This window comes from Danio aesculapii, chromosome 5 (assembly GCF_903798145.1).
Source record: "Danio aesculapii chromosome 5, fDanAes4.1, whole genome shotgun sequence".
Taxonomy (NCBI): domain Eukaryota; kingdom Metazoa; phylum Chordata; class Actinopteri; order Cypriniformes; family Danionidae; genus Danio; species Danio aesculapii.
The window spans coordinates 30,868,330-30,895,723 of record NC_079439.1 but is presented as its reverse complement, the minus strand read 5'-3'; the positions used below and the strand labels follow the sequence as shown (position 1 = coordinate 30,895,723).

The 27,394-nt window shown below is 35.3% G+C and overlaps 2 protein-coding genes across 4 annotated transcripts; both read left to right on the top strand.

Moving 5' to 3' along the window:
- Positions 1 to 514: 514 nt before the first annotated feature.
- On the top strand, positions 515 to 15,331 carry entpd2a.1 (ectonucleoside triphosphate diphosphohydrolase 2a, tandem duplicate 1). The gene is made up of 9 exons (XM_056457885.1): positions 515 to 728; positions 5,787 to 5,904; positions 8,543 to 8,693; positions 10,931 to 11,090; positions 11,188 to 11,415; positions 11,505 to 11,768; positions 12,194 to 12,313; positions 13,837 to 13,971; positions 14,518 to 15,331. Exons 1-9 carry the CDS (start codon positions 600 to 602, stop codon positions 14,719 to 14,721), a joined length of 1,509 nt encoding a protein of 502 aa, XP_056313860.1. The 5' UTR covers positions 515 to 599; the 3' UTR covers positions 14,722 to 15,331.
- Positions 15,332 to 17,495: 2,164 nt separating this feature from the next.
- entpd2a.2 (ectonucleoside triphosphate diphosphohydrolase 2a, tandem duplicate 2) lies at positions 17,496 to 26,379 on the top strand. 3 transcript variants are annotated; one of them, XM_056457888.1, is made up of 10 exons: positions 17,496 to 17,551; positions 17,625 to 17,701; positions 21,048 to 21,165; positions 22,042 to 22,192; positions 22,387 to 22,546; positions 22,653 to 22,880; positions 22,977 to 23,240; positions 23,667 to 23,786; positions 25,261 to 25,395; positions 25,475 to 26,379. In XM_056457888.1, exons 2-10 carry the CDS (start codon positions 17,699 to 17,701, stop codon positions 25,682 to 25,684), a joined length of 1,389 nt encoding a protein of 462 aa, XP_056313863.1. In that variant the 5' UTR covers positions 17,496 to 17,551; positions 17,625 to 17,698; the 3' UTR covers positions 25,685 to 26,379. The 3 variants fall into 3 exon arrangements, with proteins under 3 accessions (XP_056313863.1, XP_056313864.1, XP_056313862.1); XM_056457889.1 differs by having other exon boundaries at positions 21,032 to 21,165; XM_056457887.1 differs by having other exon boundaries at positions 17,499 to 17,701.
- The last annotated feature ends 1,015 nt before the right edge of the window (positions 26,380 to 27,394 follow it).

Sequence of the window (27,394 nt, the reverse complement as noted above, 5' to 3'; positions counted from 1 at the left end):
AACTTTTTCTGATTTGGGGTTGGATGATAAAGGAGGTTTGGGTATATTTGGGGCACTTAAAATAGATGGAAACGTTTCATACACATCATTACAATTACAAACAAAGGTTTCATAATTTTGTGCGTTGCTAATTCGTGTTTGTTCGTGAATGTTTAACGGGTTCAGCTTAGCTAAAAAATATGAACTTAGCTTATAAAGAATCAAAAGGTTGCTAGGACATGTTTTCAGAAATAACTGAACAGGACATCTACCCACTAAAAATAACAGTTGCATTTTTTTTCAAGCTTTCTAAAACATTTCCACCTGTTCTTAATTAGTGGAGTGTAAAATCTATTAAGATACATATTTACAATAGCGATAAAAGCAACACTTACGGGTCTCGGTACACTCTGAATAGACTTCTTCAAGAAGTACATAAATTATCGCCAACATAGTTTCACAGCGAGAACCTGTTGCACCACGGACAGATGAGGAGGAACAATACAGTGCCGTGCCCACTGGTTTTACCGCCTGCCACACGTCACGGCAGTATATAGGCTACCAGACGCTCCAGCGAATGTCGTCGCTGTCATTTGCCTTGTCTGGATCTCGTGGTGAAGATGGTATCCACGGGCAACCGGCAGCAATGCCAGATCATTACTGCCACCGCGGCTCTCTTTCTGGCAGTCGCTGGGATTCTTCTGCTCGTCCTGCCCTCTGAAGACATCAAAGGGTCAACAGGTTTTATGGTAAATAACATCTTTCTAATTTATGACACACACAGCTTGGCTGCAAATCCCACAGAGGAGAAGGGAGTGTTTCACATTCCACTGACAGTTCACTGAGCACGTTATCATGAGAAACACCGAGCTTCTTATCAGAATGGTGACGTTATATCGATCAGTTTCCGGTACTAGTCATAGATTAATTATTTAAAAAAAAATCATAGATTAATTATTTTGAAGGCTCAGATATTGTCTATTATGGACCTGCAGTCCGTGACGGTTGAACGGTACAAAGTTGTTTTGCTGTTGTTGTGGTTTTTTGGAAGATTCAGTTTTATTTAAGCCCTTAAGAGTTTAGTTTCTGTTTACCTCAGAGTAATAATAAGTATGATATTTAGCCCAAAATGTGAGAGGTACGTTTTGGCAGCACTTCAGAGTGATATTGTATATCATTAAAGCAACTAAATAACAATTAAGATTTAAAAAAAAAATCACAAACAATTAGGGTGAGAGATTGTGGTAACTTCTAACCGTTGCTTTATCAGATTTGGACACCCTGCTGGATATGTGCATCTAATACATATAAATAATGAGTTTTAAGGCATAACCAGAGTGATTCTGAGTAACATTAAAACCCCTTAATTACACTTAAGCCCCAAAATGGAAAAAAGGGGTTAAACGGTTTTGATAATGTCTAATTTAGTTTTATCAGATTCGATGACCCTGCTGAATATCTGCAGCTCTTTACAATAAAGCTGAATGTTAAGACATTACTACAGTGAGTTTGGGGTAAATGTTAAGCTAATGTGTGTAAAACGATACACACATCACCGAAGTTGTAATGGTTTAAAAAACTAAATGCATTACAAACCATCACCTTTTAACGGTTTATACTATTCAATTTATTATTAGAATTAAATTTCAATTATAATTATTAAAATCACTAGAAATTTTATGAGTGTTCCAGCTGTTGTTTTTTTCAGCAAAGAAAGATGGGTATCTTAATTCAACAACATGTAATTTTGTCTTTTCAAAACATGTCTCGCAGACCAGAATGTTACTGGCTGCAACTAAAGAATATTATTGTATGACTTAGTTCATCATAATGGAAAACAGTTCATAGTTCATAATTGATAATAATCAGTCACACTTAATTTAACTAACAGAATAGTTATGTTTTATTCATATAAAATTAAATTTTTTGTTAAATAAAAATTAAAATTATAGTTAAAATTATAAAATGCACACATTTCTGAATGTAATCACGCACATAGTTGCTTTTTTAATCAGTGGCCTGGTTGGAATGTGCCAGTTGCAAGAATATTGTGCTGACAAGGAATTGAGTAGGACTGTATCAACCAAATTGTTTAGACCAATGCTTAAAGACAATGCCTCATCATCTATTTGTATGCTTGTATAAAAACTTGCCTCAAAGGATAAATTAACCATTTTGTGTTTCTTCTCCATTGCTGCAAGAATATTAAATCTTTGAGAATCATTCTTCCAGGGTCTTGGTATAATTTTTATTCTGACAGTGTTTAAAATAGGCACTCACAAATAATCAAATGCGTCTTTGCATATGTTTTGTCCCCGATCACACAGTGCTTATTTAAAAATATTAAAACTTTATTTCCATTTTTTATAAAAGTGCATTCACAAAAGCCAATGGATTTGACACAATCATAAAACAAACATTAATTACTGCTTTCACCACAATACAAAAAAACAAAAAACAATATATATATATATATATATATATATATATATATATATATATATATATATATATATATATATATATATATATATATATAAATTTTTCATCCAATTTTATCCATTTTTAAACCATTTAATTTCATCCATTTTACTGCCAGCAGGCCTGTCACAATAATCAATATATCGACTTATTGCACAACACATGGACATGACCTCAATCATTTTGGTGATGCAATATATATATATATATATATATATATATATATATATATATATATATATATATATATATATATATACAAAAAAAAAAAAAAAAAAAAACAATATCAGCAACATTTTAGCTCTATCGGAGGTGTCAGTATCAGTATGCTTAAAAATCACTAGTATTTACTATAAATTACTTATTTTCATGTGGGTGTCTAACAACTGAAAATAGATCTGTTACTTTTTTTCTATCTCTTTTTACTTGTATATTTTTGTTAACATTTTTCATTATTATTATTATTTATTTGTTTAAGATGTTATGTTTTCAGATTCTGATTCCAGTGCCTAATTATTAAACTGTGAATTGACTATAATTAAATATTCTTAAGAATACGAGTGTACTTGCATTATTATGCCATTACTGTGCATTGTTATTCTGGCATTATAAAATGAGTGGCATAAAATGGTCTTAAAATGACAATAATATCATTTATCACAATATATTTTGGTGCAATATATCATACAGTGAAAAATAGATATTGTGACTGCCAGCATTTCCCAGCTGCTTTGATTCAACCCTTTAATCCCTTTTCCTTCTTAGAAAGGGGAGAGTAGTTCTCTGTGGTTTTGAATGTCTAGGAATATTTTCGTAGTGTATTGTGACATTGTGCAACTTGTACGCACCCATTACGGTTAAATCTCTTAATATGCCTACAGCGCATGTTGACAATTCTGTTTAGCTTCAGGATAAACCCCTAATAAAAGACATACTGCACAGGTGAGTAACGACAAAAATGAGTGTTGTGGAATAACACATAAAAAGGCAAACCCGAACATGTTTTGAGTCACCTGTCGAACACAACTTTCAGAGCTGCTACTATTACACGAAGCTAAAATGGCAGTATGCAAACTGTAGGCAAAGCGTGGAGTGCAAGATATGTAATTGGAAGGGATTATCTTGGTTTGCATGAATGAATAGGGCCCAGGCAGTGTCTTGCCCAAAATACACAATCCTTCAGGAAGCCTTTACTGCAGGTGTGTATAAAATAAGATAAAAGAAATGGATGGTGACTTACAAGAGTGAGAGATGGCTTATGTAAATGACACTTTCTTGATCTTTAGGTTGTAAAAACTTATAATCATTGAGCAAACACTTCAATTTAAAGTAGCGTTGAAGGAAATCTACTTAGGCTAGTCATGTTAGCTTGAATAAAAATCAGACTTGAATGAATTAAGAAGAAGCTTTATATTATAAAATGAAGAAAAAAGCATTAAAAAGGTAGACGATGCAGCTACTTTTTAAGCTACATTTAGTATTATGATTTTTTTATCAGTGTAATTTATGATATTGTAATCCTAAGTGAATCAGTGCGTGAAAAGTGCCTCTGTGAAAATTATGTATAATGTAGTTCCCATAGGGTAATGGCCAAGTACACACCCTGTTCTCTGCAACAACAAACCCATTTACCTGGAGCCAGTTGCACCAGCTACAGTATATGCAAGTTGTAACTTGGTCTGGTTGCTGTGTGAATAAGTGATTGAAATCACATTCATTAAATATTTGAGTGTCGCACATTAGAACTTAAATTTGTTGCAATTCTGAATATAAACTAAATATTTGAGGATGCCAGTATCCAGGAGTATACAGAGTTGGATATTAGGACTGGAATAAAACAGCAGACTGATTAGAAACATCAATAAATAACTAATGTGAGATAATATTAACAATAACAAGATAACAATAAATGAATAAATGTCAATTTAATTTGTAGATGTATTGTATTAGTATTTGGGCAATTCCATGCAAATATCAACCTTGTCATGAATAAAAAAATGATTTTCGACAAAATATCTAAACCATTTCTGCGTTTTTTTTTGTGTAAGCAAGTATTTTAAAGTGCTTTAAAAATACTTAAAATGTCTCTGTTAAAGTTTTCAAACTATTATATTTGATTTACCAAAATCACACAAGTGCCAATTCAACATCTGTCACAATACATAACGAAGATTTTTTTCTCATAAATGCAGAAAATGTCAAATAAAATAATTTTATTTTTTTTGTTTTATAGTGAGCCAACTCTTATGCTTTTGATTAGCATTATTTCTTTTGGTTTGCGCAGTTTAATTCACAGAATTTCTACAAAGTATGCTGTAAACTCGCTAACTTTTTTCGTCACACCCACAACGCATGTTTATTTTCCTCATTTAAAGTACAAAACATGTTTACAGATTGATTTTTTTCTGCTCCCATAACTCTGTGGTTAGATTTTTCAATATAATTGAAAAGTTGCAGCTGGAAGGGCATCCATATGTTCCATATGTTAAACATATGCTGGATAAGTTGGCGGTTCATTCTGCTGTGGCAACCCCTGATTAATAAAAGGACTAAGCCGAAAAGAAAATGAATGAATAAAATAAACGTTTTTTTATTGCAATATATTTAAAAAGGTAATTCATTACTACAATGGAAAGTTTCATCACCTGTTACTACAGTCTTCAGAATGCTTCAGAAAACATTCTAATATTCTGTTTTAGCCATCAAAAACATGTATTTCTTATTGTGCTGCCTAATTTCTTTGTTGAAATCGTAATGCGTTGAGTTTCTTTATGGAACACAATGTTTGAAAGAACAGCATTTATTTAAAATAGAAATCTTTTGTGATATTATAAATACCGTTGCTGTGACTTTTGATAAATCTAATGTGCCCTTGTTGAAAAAAGAAAACTTTAGCACGATAATGTAATTATAAACGAGTTTTTGATAATTCATGTATATAAAATTTATTTCTTCTTTACATATATGCACTTGACATTTTTCAAGCAACTTGTTAATGCTTGTTAATTTTAACTTGGTGTTCATTTTCACGCCTTGACCAACCAGTGTATAGATGTACAGTAATTATATATATAACATCGTAACAGAAAAAAACTCATAAAAAGTTCTGAACTTTAACTCTACAATGGCTAAAATTTGCAACTAAGTAAAAAAAAAAAAATCTCATGCATTTTAAATTGTGGTCACCAATAATCCCCACCCTGCGATGTGACTATTGTGGATGTGCACATTTCAATGTCGATGCTGAAGTGATATATTGTGCAGCCCTATTAAATTAAACCAAGACAAGTTTGTGGACATTTGTTAACAGATGTGTTTGTCTTCAGTATGGAATAGTTCTGGATGCCGGATCCTCACATACGTCCATGTTCATCTACAAATGGCCAGCAGATAAGCAGAACGGCACTGGCATTGTCAGTCAGCACAGCGAGTGCCATGCAAAGGGTGAGTGTTTAATGATAAATGGCTTATTCCTCATTTGGATGTCCGTTTGGATTAAAATGTCCGTAAGAATAATTGTAAATGTCAGTCGATAAGATTAGGGACAGCGCTGCAGAACAGGGATGTGAGACTGTTAAAACCTTGTGTAATGCCTTAAACTGCAAACTTCTATCATCATTTGATGCTTTTTATATAACTATTTACCGTAATTTTAGTTTCAGAGTGCAACACGCTTCTCAAAAGCCACAGAGAGGAGAGATGTTGCAAAATTCATCAGAAGTTTTACTTTGTGTATATAAATGCATTAAAATGAATTTTATTTTAACTCTGTAGCTCACTCAGAATGATATGACTCAAGAGTGCTGAGTATGGACACTATTTTAGTCATTTCCTCTTATGCGGTGATGCCTCAAGTTTGCCCTTTTTACTTCATCACTGTGGTTCAGTCTTTCAGTGATCTCTAAGGATCTGGCAATCATAGAATAAGGATGTTAAACTCTCAGTACTCCTCAAATATTGCTGATCAGCAGTGATCTACAGAAACATCTGGGGCCTCATGTACGAAGACTTGTGTTGAATTCATACTAAAACATTGCGTACGCACAAAGCTGTAAATGTGTATACGCAGTAAAAAATCCAGATGTATAAAACAGTGCGTCCGCGGAATCCCACGCATATTCTCTTTGTACATCCGAATTAACGTGAAACTGAGCACACGTGCACGAGCGTAAAACCCCTCCCTGCCTCCTCCCCCTAATAAATATGGTAATGATTCTACTTTGGAAAAATCTAGTGAAAAAGCAATGGCAAAAGCAAGCAAAAAGAGAAACTTTGAACAGAATGTGAATTGGAGGTGCTCCTTTCGGAGGTAGACCGGAGAAAAACAGTGTTATTTGCAAGTTTGTCCTCCAGAATTAATAACATAAGAAAAAAATACAGTGGGAGAGTGGGAGGGTCTGAACATCGCACTGTGAAGGAATTAAAAAAGAAATAGTGCGATGTAAAAGTGTAAAATTTTGTAGTGTCCCATTTGATTGACAGAGATAAAATAACTGAAGAGAGCAGACATTATCAGTGTGGCGTAGCTCGTAAAGCGCATGGCAACATGTTTTGACACTATCAATCATGAACCCGGTTCGAATCCAGCGTCTGATGAACTCAATCTTCTTTTTTTCCCATTACTTATCAGATTTTGCCTACTCATCATCACGAGGAAGATAAGTAGGAATCATTAATAAGTGTGTCTATTATGTTAAGCGCATTTGAGCATCACATATTATTTGAACATTTATTGAACGGAAATGTTTCTGATTCATGTATGCAAACTCATCTTCAGATGGCGCCTTTATAGCAATGTGCGTGCAGTCAATTGCTTCGATTACATTAAGAAAACCGGCGATCGCTGCAAAAAGCGCTTTAATGTTTGGCTGGTCAACTGTATGGTATGGAAGCCTTATACACCTGCTAGACATGCGGATGATCCCGTCCAATACAGCTGCCATTGCACGGCTCAAATGGCCCGTTTCCACTGAGTGGTACGGTACGGTTTGGTACGCTTTTGGCCCGTTTCCACTGAGTGGTACGGTATGGTACGGTTCGGTTTGGTACGCTTTTGGCCCGTTTCCTTTTGAAACCCGATCCTGTCAGACACTGACAAACGCGAGAGTGAAGCGCGAAAAAGCAAAGGAGAAGCCGGAAAAAAAGGAGCACATTATTTTTCAGCAAGCATGAACAAAATGCCAGAACTATTATCCTCACCTTTTGGACTAATATGAACTAGGAATGATGGAATTACTGTCTAACAGAGGCTACATGTGCTGCTGAAGATTACAGACACAGATAAGAGGTTTACACTGACTGTGGGCTATATTTTGTGTTGTTTCTGAACCTAAATACGGACGAAATGTCTGCTGTGTGTAGTTCTTCTGTAGTTGGTAACATATCGGAGACTGTAAGGGGCTGTATGTGTTTATATATTTTCATTTATTTATTTATTTTATATAATTACATATGTTACAGTAGGCTGTTTCGCACTGTCATTGATCTAGTTATAATCAACTCATGTTCATAGAAATGTTAGTAATAAACATTTCTACACAAGTATTTGTGTGTAAAGCATCTGTTTTGTGAGAAGTGCTTCTCATATGACATGTGGGCGATCCGTACAGCTTTATTGTAGACATTTCGTTGAGCGAGAATGACATCGACTGAAACTTTTTGTCATACACCAAGCCCACCAAAAGAGTACCCTTGGTTGTGGAAACGCAAACCTGATAAAGTTGACTCGTACTGAACCGTACCGTACCCTACCAGTCAGTGGAAACGAGCCAAAAGATACATTGTAGTGTACAATTTAACATAATTGCCTCTAGAAGTCGCCAATGGAAAAAAAACAAACACACAAGAAATGCACGTACGCCAGACATGAAGTTGGCGTGGACCAATGCACACTCACGTTCATTTCTTTGTTAGTAAATTCAAAGGTGAGCGTGAAATCTGGTGAACGCAAAGTTTTTGTGCGTACGCAGAAATATTGATACATGAGGCCCCTGGAATAGGCACCCAGAATGTCTTGTTGGTAGTCAAGTGTCCTGATGAACCGAAGTTTGCCCCTTTCCTCCTCTCTTACTTTCTCTACCAGGAGGTGGGATCTCAAGTTATGCTGGTGACAAAGGAGGAGCAGCTCGAAGCCTTAAGGAATGCATGGATAAAGCCATGAGGGAGATCCCAACAGTTAGACACAAACACACTCCTCTGTATCTCGGGGCCACAGCTGGCATGAGACTACTGAAGTGAGTCAGAAAACTCAAGAGCTTTGTGTCAAATTCTGCTTGTATATGACCAAAAAAAATCTTAATTCAGCTTTAGGACTTCACTTCTACAACTGTCTACAAGGATCACGTGACAGTGAATAGTACTGGATTACTGTTACTGAAAATTCAGTTTTGGCATTATTAAAATATATTAAAATAAATTTGTAATGACTAAAGCTGCAATAAAATATTATAATCTTTTTACCTTTTAACTTTTAAAGGTATAAAAGTAAAGGAAAGAAATAGCTGAATCATAAGAATTTATTACATGGTAATGACATACCGTTAGCCTCAAACAGTATTGTTTCCTTACGTTAATCATGTGAGTGTAAAATCACAATAAGAAACAGGCCAATCAGAACAAGATACAGAATGTGACAATCCACAAGGGTTAATATGCATACCCCTACAGCGTTTGATTGGTCACAATGTTTCCTATTGAGCTTACAACAAGCTTTTTTTTTACCACAGCTTATTATATTTCCTATGTATGTGGGTGTTACAAGGTTTGATGTCTTTCTAGCCATAGGGAAGAACATTTCACACATTTATTAATTCAATAAACAACAGATGAAAACATAAGCAGCAGCCGCACACACAAACACAAGCACATAGTTCCAGGCGTGGTTCTCTCGTTATTCCACCTTTTTTTGACATTCCACCATGAGACTCGAGACCTGTGTTGCACACAGGTAACACTCATTAACTCTCATGCCACCAGCCTCACTCTACTTCCACTGTTCTCGGCATGCCCCCCATAGCACAATGGGACTGTGTCGAGTGATGGGCGTGACCCCTGGCAGTGAGGTTTTTGAGTTACTCTGAGTTTCTTTGCTGTTTTTATTTTTTATTTTTCTGAACGCTACCTTAATGTACACGTGGCTCCAACTTGCTCATTTTGAGGCGGGAACCTGTAGATGTGCAACAACTTTAATTATAAGGTAAACAAAAAACAAAACTTTTCAATTGGAGCTCCTTCATGGGACTCAACACTTGTAAACACTCGCTCCAACAAGTTTGCACGGCTCTCACCCCCACCCACACTCGTCAACGCTACCAAGCCGACCAATCACAGAGCTTGTGCTACGCAAAGGCTGCGCTGGGGCATACGCCTGCACTTGAACCAGAAGTATAAATTAGTCTGTAGAAACAATAAGAAGCAGGCAGCCATGCATGGCCACGAATGGGTTATCTGATCTGTTTACAACTCATAGAATGAAAAATTCTGGAAAGACAGATTATAACTTTATTCAGCGCTGCCCCAGTGGCATAAGGTCTCTTTAAATATATTATATGTTTTATATACATACATATATACTGCAAAATTGGCATGGTACTTTTGTAATAAAATAACAGACACATGTAAATTTCAATAAGTGCATTGTGTCATATCACTCAGCTCTTACTATGATTTTAACAGAGCTAATAGATGGAAATTAACTTAAAAATATTTTTTTTTTACATAGAGGTTGAAATTATTTCCTGTTTTCAAATGTTAAACCCTCAAAATACAACTCTAAATACATCTATCTATCCCTTCTATTATATATTTTAATGATATATAACGCATATTTACAATTTAGCCTATATTTCATCCACAACACACAATTCAGGAGCAGTAATGGAGAAGCAGACTTAGTTTCCCACAGATAGCTCACTTGCTCCTAATAAGAACCTCTTATCTAATTCAATTGAAACAATTGTCATTTGACAAGGCATCTATTCAGTTTGTTGAAATATTTTTGGCAACTGAAGTATGATTATTTTGCACTTATGTATTTCAGAGTACATCATGCTGTGTGAGGGTCAGAGATATGAGCCGAGAGCAGCATGAGAGCAGATCTCATTAATATTCATGACCCTCCCAAATAAGGTCAAAACCAAGATTTTCATTCTAGGGTTGTAAATGGGCATGTAAAACTGGAGGCTTTCTGGAGAGTTTTTGCACTTACCTAAGCCACATACTTTCGATGTATATCTTAGAGAACAATTTATCCTATTGATTAAATCCATTGTATTCCACTGTTAATAAATTTACACTCCAGTCTTTTGTGTGCAGTGTGTACTGTACAGTGTACAAATGCAGTGTGTAGAGTAAATACAAAAGTCTGTATTTTTTAGTTAAAAATGCAGAAGTGCCCCAATATGTTGGTACAGAGGAAATAAAATTGTCCAAGATGGAGATAACAGATATTGGTTTCTGTCGTATCACACAGTATTTCTAAACCCAAAGAGTCAGCTGAGGTTTTGACGGAAGTGGAAGAAAAACTAAAGCGCTACCCGTTCAGCTTTAAAGGAGCCTCCATCTTAACTGGACAAGAGGAGGGAGCGTATGGATGGATCACAGTCAACTACCTGCTGGAGAACTACATTAAGGTATAAAGTTAGCCATATTGTGTCTCTTACAACGTCTAAATGTCCTTCAGCTCTGCTACCAGCCATTACCCTACATTTCCCCATCTTATTTCTCCAGTATGGTTTTGTGGGTCGATGGATTTCCCCAGGCAGAGATACAGTTGGTGCCCTGGACTTTGGTGGAGCGTCTACTCAGATTACCTTTGTGACGAAACAGACCGTGGAGAACAAGGACAACCTGATGAAACTGCGGCTGTATGGGCGAGACTACCAGATCTACACTCACAGTTTTCTGTGTTATGGACGAGATCAGGTTTTGCTCCGACTGCTGGCACATCTGATCACGGTTAAGTGCAAAACTTTAACCTGGTTTAGTTTAAACTGGCTCATTATTCAGAATAAATATCTAATGTTTTCTCTTTATGTGTGATACAGACTCAGGGTTCAGACACATCTATAGTCCACCCCTGTTATCCTGCAGATTACAACAGCTCTATAAAGCTGGGCAGTGTGTTTGATACTCCATGTGTTAAAAGACAAACTCCTTATAAACCTGATGATGAGCTGCAAATAAAAGGCACCGGAAACTACAATCAGTGTCTTGGAAATATTTCTGAACTCTTCTCTTTTAGCAACTGCTGTTATTCCAGATGCTCTTTTGATGGAGTCTTTCAGCCCAACATTACTGGAAACTTCATGGTAAGAGTTGCTACTAGGCCTATTATAAAACAGACCGTTTGATTTCATGATTGGCCGAATGAAAATCCATTTTATGTCGTACCTTTCAACAACATCCCTTAGGTCTTCTAAATTTACCATAAATCACAGATTCTTGCCTTTAAAAAAACCAGTGGAATTTCACTGTTTTCTTGATCAGTTGGCATAATATCTAATTTGCTCCTTCATTTTTCAAGCCTTAGGCAGCATTTCAGTCTGGTGGGGGATGGTTGTGGTGACATGCACGCAGTTATTAAGTGGGACAGCTTGAAGCATTAAAATAAATCATACATTTATCTGCTGGGCACTTGTGTGTCATAGTTGCATGTGTCATTATTATGATTATGCAATCTCTCTCTATCCATCACTATTCACTTTCATTTTATTCTTGTTTTTTCCCCTCACAGGCATTTTCAGCATTTTTCTACACCCATTCTTTTCTTCAGGAAGCCACAGGCATCAAAATTTGGACTCCAGCTCATTTAGAGGACGCTGCTCGTGTGATCTGCAACATGAGCTTGCAGGAGGTACTGACCCGCTGAGCTAATTTTGAGCCTTGCTATTTGGAGATGACTTTCCCTCCAGTGCAATTCACCAATCGACCAATGATTGAGAGTCATAGTGAATTTTAGCGGTTTTTATTTTAAGCATGATGGTAAAACACGAACGACAGTTATGACTGTATTAGAACATGTGCTTGTTTGTTGTACAAATTCGTAATAATGACAAAAAATACCAATTTGTGCATCTCCTGACTTCTGGGTGCAGCTATCCTGCTGTTGTGGCTGGCGTATTCTGGGAAATTTTGTTACCCCTTGATTTCGAGTGTGGTCCTGAAAAATCTCTTTTGAAGGCTAACTAGCCCTTCTCCTTATCCCTACGCATTCAAGCTAAAGAGAATTGGGATTTTAAGCTAAAGAGAATTGGTAAGGGGAAGGTGTAAGGGGTAGAATTGGGATCAGGCCTTAATGTGTTGAATCAAATCACTTTTAGCAGACGAATATTAAATAAGCAGATCTGATTTATTTTGTTTAGTTATATTGAAAGCCTGTAAGATCTGTTATTTTTGAATCACTACCTAACTATTGTAGTTTTCATTAATGGTTTGAATTCAGTTTAGTTAAGTTTCTGCTTTTATTTTATTTTTAGACATTGTGTATAGTCCACACTTCCATAAATAAAACACTGTGCCTTTGTAAATGAAAGATATGCTATATTTTTTATTAGGTTTCCTCCAGTGGTGTAGTCGGGGCTATACGCACTTTTGTCCACTAGCTCTTTGGGTATTACGACTTCTGAGGATCAATAATTGCGTATACCCTCGGTTTACTCACTTGTTTTGCTGGTTAGACTTCCCCTTTAACTGTATACCAAAAGTTTTTTTTTAACTCTCATCTCAATTTGTTGCAATTGGTGCATTTTTTTATTATATTTTGCACCATTCCCCGCCCCCTGACGACCACAGCAGCTGTGAGAAAATTTTGTGAGTTTTTCGAAGTCGAGTGAATGATGTCTCGCTAAAAAGTTCAGGTAAAATTATAAAATCAGCATGGGCGGGTTGGGTGGGTAATAGTACACCACCTTTTTTTTTAGGACTACACCACTGGTTTCCTCTCCGTTCACAGAGGCATTACAGGTGCATGATGCATCTCTGCTGTTGTTTCATTGGTTATTAATTAAACGTTCCACTTTTATCATTTAATGGTCAATAATAGAATTGAATTTAAAAAAATAAAACAAAACAAACATCCCAACCTGCCAATAATAAAACACACTCTTACAAGTTTCTACTTTTACTTGAATTTTAGACATTTAGTAATTTGATAGATTTTTTTTGGAATAACATAACTTTAATTGCACATATAAATACTTTAATAATAACAAAAATACTGTAAAATATAAATAAGGCATTTAAAAAAAATCCTTTTGATTTCATGGTGACTATATATATTAAATGTATTTATTTATATATGTGCTTAAACATATATAGTATACATGTGACTAAATGTATGAGTAAAATGCTTGTTGTCTTCAACTCTGTCTGCCCTAGATGGGGAGGAAGGTTCAGCATAATGAAAGCCGTCTGAAGGACTACTGTGCTGTCTCTGTGTTTATGCGGGCGCTCCTGGTCAATGGATACAGTTTCAACGATCGCTCCTTCCCACACATCTCCTTTCAGAAGAAGGTAGAAAAAAAAGTCTGTTTACCTGCTGAATGCACGCTTCCCATATACAGTATTACTGTTATTAACCCCTTCCCTTCCAGCCTGTCAAATAGAGAGTGCTTTTCAACTTCCACTTAATTTCCCAATGATAAAGACGTGCTGCTACATTGAACTATATTATCTTCAAAAAATTATATTTAGCACTTTACAGAAGTAAAAGCCATGCAGATTTAAGGTTATAGTTCACCTGAAAATGAATAATGCTGAGTAAATTTTCAAGTGTTTTTTTTGTTTGTTGAACACAAAAGAAGATATTTTGAAGAATGTTGACACCTATAGAATGAAAAAAAAATCTATGGACGTCAATGGCTTTACTGGTTTGCAGCATTCTTTAAAATGTATTCTTTTGTTCAACATAATAAAGAAACACAAACAGGTTTGTAGAATGTGAAGGGTGAGTAAACGATGACAGGAGTTTTCATTTTTGGCTGAACTAGAACTTTTAAGCTCTGTGAATAAACGCTCCACTAAGTCAAGCTGATGTCAACATGTAGCTTTGGTTCCCAGGCAGAAGACACGTCTGTCGGCTGGTCCCTCGGCTACATGCTAAGCCAAAGCAACCTGCTGCCTGCTGAAAACGTTGCACTTAGGAAATCACTGCGCTCAGGAGCCTGGAGTTTTCTCATCTTCCTCTTTTCCATCCTCCTTACCTCAGCACTAATCTTTCTGGTTCGAGCGATCTGCAATAAAAACACAGGTGATGTCGTTTGATAATGTGCTATATTTGTACTTATGTACCGTTTATCATTATACACAGTCCTTGGTGAGGATTCTTCCATTTACAGTACTCGGAAAACAACAAGGATGCATAAAAACATTTCATCAATAACCCATTTTTTAAGAAGCACATTTTATATGTTTTATAGTTTTATAAGAGACAGAAAACAGGTCATGCTTTTATTAGTGCTCATTTTTTTGTTTGATTCATCTCACACCTGGTCACTTCATGCGCTTTCTCTGATCAGATAGCTATGTGATTTGAAGAATCCATTTATATTTGCCCACATAAATGTATCTCCGCTAAACGAATATATCCAATATTTAAATCCCACGCAATATGCCAGTGTTTCTCAACCACGTTCCTGGAGGACCACCAACACTGCATGTTTTGAATGTCTCCTTTGTCCGTCACACCCATTACCGGTCCTTCAGTCTCTGCTAATGAGCAGATTATCTGAATCAGGTGTGTTTTTTTAAGGAGACATGGAAAATGTGCAGAGCTGCTGGTTCTCCAGAAACGTGGTTGAGAAACATTGCTATATGCAAATATAACTAGGTTACCTTGATTAAAGCATAAGATACACTGCATTTATATACATACATGTATGTATATATATATATATATATATATATATATATATATATATATATATATATATATATATATATATATATATATATATATATATATATATATATATATACACACAGAAATCAACCTATACCTGTTATTTCTCTTACAAATTATTTCATATGTAGGCTACTGGAGGCTTTTTTACTCATGTTCCAGTAAAACAAAAATAAACATCCCAATCTGCTGTCTGTGGCATTGTTGTTGGGTGTTGCATTTGCATTGTTATATCAGACTGTAATAAAACATGCTCCTACATTTTTATTTATTTTTTACATTTTGGGGGGAGAAAATTTTATACATAATTAGTTTTAACAACAAGAGGCATTTAGAACTGTCCAGTTTCATCTAAAATGTGTTGCAGGCTACCTGCTGAAGTGGTCTGAATGCCAGCAAGAATTTTTTGTTTTTGAAAGATGTCTAATAGATGTGTAATAAACGTCTAAACATAGTCTTGGCTATAACAAGGCCAAATTTGGGCTGTCAGAGAAAATCTAGTAGACGTCAAATAGGCCAAAACTAGACTAGTCATCAAATAAACAGAAATGAATGACAACACATATAAATAAAGTCTATTGGCGACTCGTCTAGTTTTGGGCTATTTTTAGATGTCTATTAGATTTTCACGGACAGCCCAAGTTTAGCCTTGTTTTAGCCAAGCTGTTTACATTTAGATGTCTATTAAACACAAAACTGTTTGCTGGGATACGTCTCAAATGCATTTCTGAGGGCATTTACACCAGTCTTTTTCATAATCAGATACTGTAGCCATCTGATGAGAAATAAATACATGACGTGCCCTGGCAACAGCCTTATAGATGTGTTTTCTTTTCTTATAATGTTGAATGTACATTTTTAGATACAATTCTGTGCCTTATATATTTATACGCTGATGCAACTTTTTATAGACTTTCTCTATGTTCTGTCTTATCTGCTGTAATACAAAGTCAAGGCACTGAAATCATGCGAAAGAATCTTACAAATGTAGCTGTGCAGATACCAGATTGACTTTGATTTGAAAACTGTATTGCTTGCTTCTGGGTTTTTTATATAAATAATTAAATGTATTTACTACTTTTCTGTCAGATATTTGTACATTCTCTGAAAAACATTGAATGTTTTGGGCTTTGTTAAAGCTAGCTATATGCAAGTGCACACATATTTATAGTTAGCAAATATTAATTATTCTTCTTGTGTTACACAGATTTGTATCCAATCGAATGCTCTCTAGAATAAGAATGTTCCTCCGTCAGTGTTGCCTGCTACAAAAGTGCAGGCAGCAAATCGAGTTCATGTTTGTGAGAATATAATTAAAGACTCAAGACTGTTTAAAAAGATAAGCCCTTTGTCTTGTCTATGTTTTCAGATTCAAAGAAATATGTCAACACTGGAAAGGATCTATTCTATTTTTCTCTTTTTCATTCTCCGACATGCCCCAAACAAAAAGATAACATTTTATTGTGATTGCACATGTGGCATGTTATTAAGGCAAATTTTTCATTTAAAAGTTTAAAAAATTTTTATTTCATTTTTTTTTTTACTACAAAAACAACAACAAAAAGGTTATTGTAGTTAAACCGTTCCCACAAACAAACTAACCAAGGTTTTGGTACACTAACCATATCCTAACAAGTGTGTGTGTGTGTGTGTGCGTGTGTGTGTGTGTGTGTGTGCGTGTGTGTGTGTGTAAAGCTACAGAAATAAAACAATAATACACTTTTATATGTTCTTATTTACCCCTCGTTTTTTAAATACTAAAATAATTTCAAACACCAATTTAATCGTTAATTTAACGATCCCATTTAATCACTTAAGACTTTAATTTCTCTTTAGTAACATTCATAATGTGTATTGTGAGGTTACTGAATTATAGACTATTGCTCCAGCGTCATCTAGTGTCAGATTAATGTCTGTTTGCATGGATTGCGAGTCTCTCAATTCTTTGTACATTCAACCAACTGTTTTTACCATTTCAGACCTATTCACGTAAACAAAGGTGAACAAACTTATTAAAGCACTATTCAGTAAATAAACGCACCTCTACAGATATTTATAATAAATTACATTAAGTTCTGTTTTTTTGATACAGACTAATTTGCATGGCCGAGCAGGTCTGACAGGTTAGTTTAGTTAACCTACTCGAACGGCGGTGGATTCAGATACACCCCGGCTAAATTCCAACAACAGTCGGTCAGCAGATGTCCTTTTATTTTTAGTTTACAACTGATTAAAATGCAATTGCAAACATGCACTATTATTGCAGGTTTATTTGTTTCATTTGTTGGCATCCTTCTGCTCGTCGTTAATACTGAAGACTTCAAAGAACCAGCGCAGCTCATGGTAATGTCTTGTTGTTGTTGTTGTTGTTGTTGTTGTTATAAAGTGAAATACTCACACAAGGCTGACAAGCCAAAAGAACGTTTCAGCCTTCTGATGAGATATGATTTTAAAACATAATTCTTATCTGTCGAGCAGAAAATTTGTATGGCATGTGGCAGGCAGCCATTGAAGCTCAGCTGGCAGCTTTAGTGACAGTTTTGACTTGCTGCTTATGAATTTGAATAACGATTGTCACAAACAGAGGCATTCAAATTATTCACGTGAAAGCTCTTGTAAAATAAAAGTGAACTAAAGAAAATAGTTTTTTTTTTTTTGCAAGTTAAAATAAATGAAACTAGGGCTGACAATATCCAAAAAATAAATAAAAAATGCCATATACAGCCTATATTATATTGCCAGTAGTGAAAAGAGTACTGAAAAATCATACTTAAGTTAAAGTACCATTACTTGCCCCAAAATGTAGTGCAAATAAAGTAAAATTATCTGTTGTAAATATTACTCAAAGTACGAGTAAAAAGTAGCCCTTTACTCAAGAGTAATGAGTGTTACACTGTGAAAGGCTGATGCGTTTACATGCAATTAGTGTAGGGATGTGTAAATGTAACATTCTGTAGTGCATTTCGTTCTTGTTTAACCCTCCTGTCGTGTTCACATTCTGCCCCTTACTTTAGTGTTCCCGGCCAAAATTGACCAGTCTGTTTTAACTGCTCTTATATTAGCACAAAAATCTTTTTTATCCACCAAATTTTTATTCAACTTTCTTTTAGCTGTGAACAATGTCTCAAAGTAGTGTTTAACATGAATATACAGAATTAGACATAAAATAACTGCAATAAAAACAAAAATAGGCACTGACAATATATTACAAAATGAACAATAGATGACAGAAATCAAAATACTTTCATTACTAGACAGTTTGCTAAAATAACTATCTCAGGGTCTGACCAAAGAAATTGAAATTTTAATCCATCTGAATGATTTATCAACCAGCAAAGCACAAACAAAATGCTATCCTTTCCTGTGTTCTGAGTGATCAAATTTTCAGTCCTTCAAGTGTACTAATATAGGAAAATGTGACTGAGGGTGTATACTGTGAGCATGGACACAGAACTAGCACTAGTTATACTTTGGTCATTTTTGAGCAAGATAATAACGATCTAATATAATAAAATAATTGTTGCTAAGCTAAGCTAAAAATGCCCCTGCTAGACTCAGATTGGCTGAACGGATATTGGCAGAGAGAGAGAGAGAGAGAGAGAGAGAGAGAGAGAGAGAGAGAGAGAGAGAGAGAGAGAAATAAATAAACAAAAATAAGAAGATAAAAAAAAGAACAAAAGAAGAAAGACAGACACACATACAGTAGATGGATTCACATAACAGACACCTAGTCTGTGTGTAGATATGATACACTGTTTTATCAGGAAGTTGATTCACGTTGGATTATTCAACACCATCATGGCAATTCATAATTTATTGGTTTAGTAGCTAATCCATATGAATTTATACGATCTCATTCATACAGTTTTGTACAATTTGCTTATCCTCAATGACGATTGGGTTTAGGGGTGGGGTTGGGTGCCACACCTCCTTTTAAAAATCGTACACTTCTGTATGACTGAACTCATATGAATTAGCCACTAAACTGACAAAACGTTAAATAGTTATGTTTTCTTGTGAGATCAGGTTGGAGGATCAGCGCGTAAAAGAGATGTGTACCTGCAAAAGACATTGTTCAGTCTGAAGTGAGTGAGTGAGTTGGGGTAGTAGTGTGTGTGGGGATGTTTTCTGTCTTATGAATGAATATAGCCTGGATACCCATTCATTCACTTTTGACCGGGAACACCACAAGTGTAACAAGGTTGATTAAAACACTCAAATTTGAATGAAAGAGCTGATCATCACTTTTATATATTCAAATGTATTGTGTGTAGAATATCATAAGGCCGTGAGGCAATCAGATGTAAAACACAATATTTATGAGTGATTTAAGTTGTAAATCGGTCAGATTTCAACCGAACACGACAGGAAGGTTAAGGTCATTTGTTTAAGGACATCTTCTTGGACACTTTTAATGTTTTTTTTTTATGTTTTGCTGCATTTATGGGCTGTATCACTCATGTCTTTAGGTAGTTTCACATGATGCGATTTACTTTCTATCTGCAATTTGATTGGACAGAAATCACAGGACTGATTATTCTACTTAGCCAATCCCTATAGACAAGAAAAAATAAAGGTTGAAGGAAAGTAGTGAAGTAAAAGTACCCATGCAGCACTAAAAATAAACTCAAGGGAAAGTAAAAGAACACATTTTTAAAACTACATTGGAATTCCTGAGAAAAACTACTCAATTACAGAAGTTTGAGTATTTGTAATTTATTACTTTACACTACTGAATATTGCAAATAAAACCATGTTCCATCCATCTGCATAAAATGTAATAAACTATATAAATACAAAAACAAATGATACAAAACAGAAAAACAAATTGTGCTTTACATTTTAATACTTAATGTCTTAAGTAGTCAGACATTGAATAATCAAATGTAAAGTAACTCTTCACAGTCTTCACTGTATATAAATGAAATGCAATTAATCTTTGTTTATGCTAAAATTATATAATTTCTTGCACCTGCATGCTTTAAAGGCGTGGTCCACTACCATATCATATTTTAAACTTTAGTTGGTGTGTAATGTAGCTGTGTGAACATAAACAACATCTCTGAATGTAATACGCTCAAAGTTCAATACAAAAAGAGACATTGGCTTTTACAGAGTTAGCTTAGCAAAGCCTACAGCGAACAAAGTTTGGGGACTACAAAAAAATAAATCCGGGTTGATGATGTCATAAACCCTTCAGGTTACGCGCAGTGAAGGGGCGTGCCCAGAGGTGCTGTAATGTTATAACAGAGACGCTTTCTGGTGATGTGGAGCTGATCTGCGAATCACAGCACATTATGTTAGCTGACCAATCAGAGCCTCTTGAGGGCGGGCCTTTCAGAGGAACTAGGAAATATTGTCTTCATGTTAGCTAAGTATATAATCAAAGTAAGATTTATTTTCTACAAATGAAGCGTGAGCACACATTGCTTTGCTTATGTTAACATCGTAACAGAAAAAAAACTCATGAACATTGTGAACTTTAACTATACAATAGCTAAACTTTGCGACTGAGTAAAAAAAATTCATATGCATCTCAAATTGTGGTCACCAATAATCCACATCCTGTGATGTGACTACTGTGGATGTGCACATTTCAATTGTTTATGCTGAAGTGATATATTGTACAGCCCTAAATGAATCCATGACAAGTTTGTGGACATTTGTTAACAGATGTGTTTGTCTTCAGTATGGAATAGTTCTGGATGCCGGATCCTCTCATACGTCAGTGTTCATCTACAAATGGCCAGCAGATAAGCAAAACGGCACTGGCATTGTCAGTCAGCACAGCGAGTGCCATGTGAAGGGTAAGTAGATACACTATTTTTATTTTCTAATCATAGAGGTAACAGAATGAAAGAAAATACACAAGAAGTATAAGATTGACTCTTACCCTAATATTGAATATAGAGAAAACTCAAACATCATATATTGCAGAATTCAGATGTAAAAAATAAATAAATGAAAGGGATTTGTCTTAATTTATTCATCCCAAATATAGTTCTGAATTGGTCATGCTTTTTATCTCATTGTTATTCTTCTGTTGTTCTCACATTGCTTTAGGTGAAAACATCTGCATAAATGTAAATGAGACAAACAACACAGCGTTCTTTAAAAATTAACAGCATTGCATTAAATAATTGACCCATTTTCTCTCTCTTATGATTATCTGTCACTTTTGCACTCTTCACTAAGTCAAGCTGATGTCAATATGTGTCCAACATCCTTTGGAACGCGCTTCCACTAGAATTAAAAATGGCTTCGTCACTGAAATTTTTTAAGTCTAAATTAAAGACTCGTCTATTTTCTTGGTCGTTTGAAGCATAAGTCCCTTCCTCGGGAGTCCAATGGTCTCATTTTTAATCCTGTTTATTGTGGTCAACTTCAGTGGCATCTTTTGGGTGGAATTAAAGGGTCAATTACTTTCTTGTTTTAGGCATTTAAACCAAACTGTTTTGTATAGTCTATTTGATATCTTTTATGCTCTCTTTTACATTATGTGCCTATTGCTGTTTTATTTTATGTCCGTACTGCTTGTTTGTATCTTCTCTGTAAAGCACTTTGTGTCGTCTTGTGGCCATTTGGAAACGTGCTATATAAATAAATCAAACTTGAACTCATGTCCTCCACTGTCAGATTACAAACATTTTAATAGCTTTTTCCACAATTTTTCCCTGTACCAGGAGGTGGGATCTCCAGTTATGCTGGAATCAAAGGAGCAGCAGCACGTAGCCTTGAGGAATGCATGGATAAAGCCACTAAAAGCATCCCGAAATCTAGACAGAGAATCACCCCTGTGTATCTGGGGGCCACTGCAGGCATGAGGCTACTGAAGTGAGTCAGAACACTGTTCAAATGATGAATGAACACCGATGAGTTGATCATTATATAACCTTTCCCAATATCTGCACTGCATTTTATGACAGCTACAAATTGTAAATCTAAAAGGCTCTTCACTTCACATGTTCATCCACGGTATGAGTGCACTAAATAGAGTGGAATGAATCGCAGATAATATTTTTGCACAGTATTTCCAAACCCAAAGAGTCAGCTGAGGTCTTGAAAGAAGTTGGAGAAAAACTGAAGAGCTACCCGTTCAGCTTTAAAGGAGCTTCCATCTTAACTGGACAAGATGAGGGAGCTTATGGATGGATCACAGTCAACTACCTGCTGGAGAATTTTATTAAGGTAATGGTTGAATTTTTGTTTTCCCTATACAGTACTTCTATATATTTTGGGTAATTTTAAATACCACTTGATTTGATGAACACTCTCTCTCTGATCATTTCTCCAGTATGGTTTTGTGGGTCGATGGATTTCCCCAGGCAGAGATACAGTTGGTGCACTGGACTTTGGTGGAGCATCTACTCAGATCACCTTTGTGACGAAACAGACCGTGGAGAACATGGACAAGCTGATGAAACTGCGGCTGTATGGGCGAGACTACCAGATCTACACTCACAGTTTTCTGTGTTATGGACAAGATCAGGCTTTACTCCGACTGCTGGCACATCTGATCAGGGTTAAGTGCAAACCTTTAACCTGGTTTAGTTTAAACTGGCTCATTATTCAGAATAAAATATCTAATGTTTTCTATTCTTCTTTATGTGTGTTACAGACTCAGGGTTCAGACACATCTATAGTCCACCCCTGTTATCCTGCAGATTACAACAGCTCTATAAAGCTGAGCAGTGTGTTTGATACTCCTTGCGTTAAAAGACAAACTCCTTATAAACCTGATGACGAGCTGCAAATAAAAGGCACCGGAAACTACAATCAGTGTCTTGGAAATGTTTCTCAACTCTTCTCTTTTAGCAACTGCTCTTATTCCAGATGCTCTTTTGATGGAGTCTTTCAGCCCAACATTACTGGAAACTTCATGGTAAGAGTTGCTGTGTAAAAACATTATTCTTGGAATTAGTTACAAATAACTTAGGAGTAGTTTCTTTTTAGTGAATGAGAAAGATGGAACTTTGAGTGGTCTAAATGGATACATTTTATGATCCAATTCTTTAAAACATGCAACAGTTGAAGACACAAACGGTTTTAAATTGGAATTGGATCTGTAGTCTGATTGCCTACTGAATAACTTTACATAATTTGTTCCTTTTAGTCGAACAAAAACATACCTTGTCTGTTTCTCAAACAGCCTTGTTTTGAAATGTTAAACACCTCGCAATCTGAATTCCTTGATGAGCTAAATTTGATTGAAAATAAACAACCCATGGATCCCAAAAGACCTTGTGATAAACTAAGCTTTGAACAAACCATTTTACGCATACAGCTAATATCTCTTTCTTTGGCACAGGCATTTTCTGCATTTTATTACATTCATCAATTCATGCAAAAAGCTGCAGGCTTCTTCATCACATCCCCAGCAGATTTAGAGCACGCTGCCCAGTTTGTCTGCAACATGAGCTTTCAGCAGGTACCAACCCACTGAGAAAAGTTATTCATTTTAAAGGAATAGTTCACCAAAAAGCTTTAATCTACACACTCACAGAAATAAAGGTACAAAACCTGCCACTGGGGTGGTACTGTACCTGTTTAAAAGGTATATCTTTGTTCCAAACAGGTCCTTAAAGGTACATATTAATTTACATATTAATAACCCTAAAAATTACGAACGTGTACCATGAAAGTACAAAAGTAAATCTTAAAGGTACAAAAAGTGCACCCTAAAGGTACTAATGTCCACTTGTATGGTAAAATCTGTACCTTTTAAAAGGGTACCAACCCGGTGACAAATTTTGTACCTTTGTTTCTGAGAATATACTGTACACAAGGTCATCTAAACCGTAGATGTTTTTTTCTTTAGTAAACAATTAAAGAAGTAGAACTACTGGCACTTTGGGAGACACAAAACATGCAAATGCAGACAAAACTAAATGAAAAACACTGGCTACAATCATTAAGATTTTATGAAGCACATTGATTGGTCCCTACAAGAAACTGAGTGTTATTTAGTTATTCAGTACAAGCTTCCATTTTTTGACTATTAAAGGTAAGGAAAGTGATTTCAGAGAGGCTAAAACTGTTGCTAAAGCTAAAGATCCTGTCGGCATTAGAAAAAAACAGACCTGTGAAACGATGAGGGAGATAACCTCATCTCTTATTCACCAGCGAGAAAAAAATAAATAAATCATTGAATCGCATTAGACCACTAGTATCTCGCTCAAAATTTTCAAAAAAAAAAAAGAGGTACAATAATTTACCTCTTTAAAAATTGACTATTCTATATTTACATCATGATGGAAAATTCAAAGGTGAAAATAGTCACCAGCTTGGTTACTAAAGTACCCTGTCTTGAAAGTTAGACTTGCCACGATTTCAGCTAAAACCTTTTACGTTACACTGAAGAAAAGATTCATCTTCATCTTGGATGACTGGAGTATGAGTAAACTAAAAACAAATATTCTATCACTTTCTATCCCTTTAATGGGTCTTTCTTGTCAACCCAAGATTCTAAGAGATTGCATTTTTTTTCTCTATAGATAGGCTATTTTGTTTACTTTGCTTAGATTGATTGAATCATTACCAACTAATGCTGTATTTCAGATGTTTAGCTGTTCGTGGAATTCAATTCAATTTATCTTTATTTTTATAGCACATTTACAATGTAAATTGTGTCAAAACAGCTTAACATAGAAGTACTAGTAGATTAAAACTGTCAGTCCAGTTTCACTTTATAGTTCAGTTCAGTGTGGTTTAAATTTCACTGCTGAAAGTGCAAACACCGTCGATGCGCAGTCTCAAATTCAATCCAACACTATCAAGTGTATTACCATGCTTGTCAGAGCTAAAAATTCCTTAGCCTAGGCCTTAATTAAACTCAAATGTGATAAAATTTTAAATATTCCCTTTAGGCAATATCGCCGTCTAACTCCCTTTTTCTTTCTCAGATGCAGAACAAGTTTCCCACTGAGGGGAATCATTTGAGAGACTACTGTGCTGAATCTGTGCTTACGCGGGTGCTCCTGATTAATGGATATGGTTTCAGTGATCTCTCCTTTTCACACATCTCCTTTCAGGAAAAAGTAAGACACCCAGAATAACCGCTATGCAGTTTTAAGACATATCCTTTCAATAATGTCAACACATTGTGTTGGTTTGCAGGTTGAAGACACTTCTGTCGGCTGGTCTCTTGGCTACATGCTAAGCTTAAGTAACTTGCTGGATGCTGAAAATGTGAAAGTGAGAAAAGCACTGCGTCCAGATGCGTGGCGTGCCGCTGTTCTCCTTTTCTCTGTCCTTGTTATTGCATCTTTATTTTTTTTGTTGCGAACCTACCAAAAGAATGGCACTAAATTATGTTGTTACATTTGATCACTGTCACACTGAAGAGTGTGAGAGAAAAGAGAGTTTGACTGTGCTAATGAAATTATAAGCATTATATGTAGAGGTGAAAACATTTGTATTGACAAAACATTAATATAATTTATGCGTGTTTGTTTTAACACTGTTCAAAATATTAAATGCACTTAACATTTACAAGTATGTAAATATGTAAAGACATGAAGTCATAAATAAATGATCAACACACTAGTCGTAGATGGTGTGCTTAGCTATTTAATGAACTTTGGGAAGTGTGGAAATTTGTTACAAAGAATTGTTTCTTTTTATAGCCACCCACTGTTGTGTAAACATCTTAGTTTCTGATCCTTGATCAGCTTAGAAGATTTATTGTTTTGTATTGGTCCAAATGTAAGAGAGATTTAATGAAAATTTTGCAGTTCATGATCTGCTTGAATTAACAAAAACCTTTGTTTTTTGGTAAAAGGTAACATGTATTTGGTTGTATTTAATGTTTTATCTTGTAATATATACCTAAAAATGTTTATATACCTACTGTTTATATAGGCTACTGTTCAGTTCTCCCTATATTTATCTATGAAATTATGGTGTTGTGTTCATTGAACTTACAAATGAGAGGCACAATATGTAAAAATGATTTAAAAAGTCTTGCTTTTGATTTCCATTTGATGTATTGCATTTAAACTTTGTATAATATGATACCTCCATCACGATTTTTGTGCTAATTTTTTATCAAACACTGATGACATAACCACTTATGTTTATTGTGTTACCAATATTTGAAGTGGTATTTTGGTAAGCATATGCAACTTAAGATAAATAAGTAACTTAAATATAAGTGTAACAATTCAGTTTCTTTGGTCATTTAAATTTAAATTGAATAAAAAATCTATTGCTCACCGTGGGGCGGCACAGTGAAGGTCGCTGGTTCGAGCCTCGACTGGACCAGTTGGCATTGCTGTGTGGAGTTTGCATGTTCTCCCCGTGTTCGCGTGAGTTTCCTCCTGGTGCTCCGGTTTCCCCCACAGTCCAAAGACATGCGCTATAGGTGAATTGAATAAGCTAAACTGTCTGTAGTGTATGTGTGTGAATGAGAGTGTATGGGTGTTACTCGGTGATCGGTTGCAGCTGGAAGGGCATCCGCTGCATAAAAACATATCCTGAATAGGTTGGCGGTTCATTCCGCTGTGGCGACCCCTGATTAATAAAGGGACTAAGCTGAAAACAAAATGGATGAATGAATGCTCACTGTGGCCTCTCTATTTTTGCCAAAGGAGAACATTTTATTTTTCTTTCTTTTTCCCCCTTTAATTTGGCTATACATAAAAAAGAAAGGGGAAATGCCGCCTTTATAGACTTATAAATATCAAAACTAATTTACAGTCTAAAAACATTATAATATAAGATGAATGACTCTGAATGTAAGAAATACATACAAGAAGTATCGGACAAAATCTAAGATAAAATTTACCACCACTGACTTCATATTGCATAAAAAGTTTAACAGTTAAAAGTTTATTGAGCAAAACAATGAAATTCATAATGAGCAGCTGGATTAAATTAAGCTTTTACATTGATAAAGCAACATTTAGAAAAAAAAACTGATTTTCAAATGTAAATGAGTATGAATGAGTATGTGGTGTTACAAGACAGTACACTACAGACAAACTAGCCTAAATTCAGACTTTTCTCAATGGAATGGAGGTTGTATTTGTTTATGAA

Excerpts from the sequence above, each read along its gene's own strand:
- entpd2a.1 (XM_056457885.1), top strand. The coding sequence starts at position 600 with ATGGTATCCACGGGCAACCGGCAGCAATGCCAGATCATTACTGCCACC. Across the intron at positions 729-5,786 it reads AAGGGTCAACAGGTTTTATG|TATGGAATAGTTCTGGATGC; the intron begins GTAAATAACATC and ends GTTTGTCTTCAG. Across the intron at positions 12,314-13,836 it reads GCAACATGAGCTTGCAGGAG|ATGGGGAGGAAGGTTCAGCA; the intron begins GTACTGACCCGC and ends TGTCTGCCCTAG.
- entpd2a.2 (XM_056457887.1), top strand. The coding sequence starts at position 17,594 with ATGCAATTGCAAACATGCACTATTATTGCAGGTTTATTTGTTTCATTT. Across the intron at positions 22,193-22,386 it reads GCAGGCATGAGGCTACTGAA|TATTTCCAAACCCAAAGAGT; the intron begins GTGAGTCAGAAC and ends ATTTTTGCACAG. Across the intron at positions 23,241-23,666 it reads ACATTACTGGAAACTTCATG|GCATTTTCTGCATTTTATTA; the intron begins GTAAGAGTTGCT and ends TCTTTGGCACAG.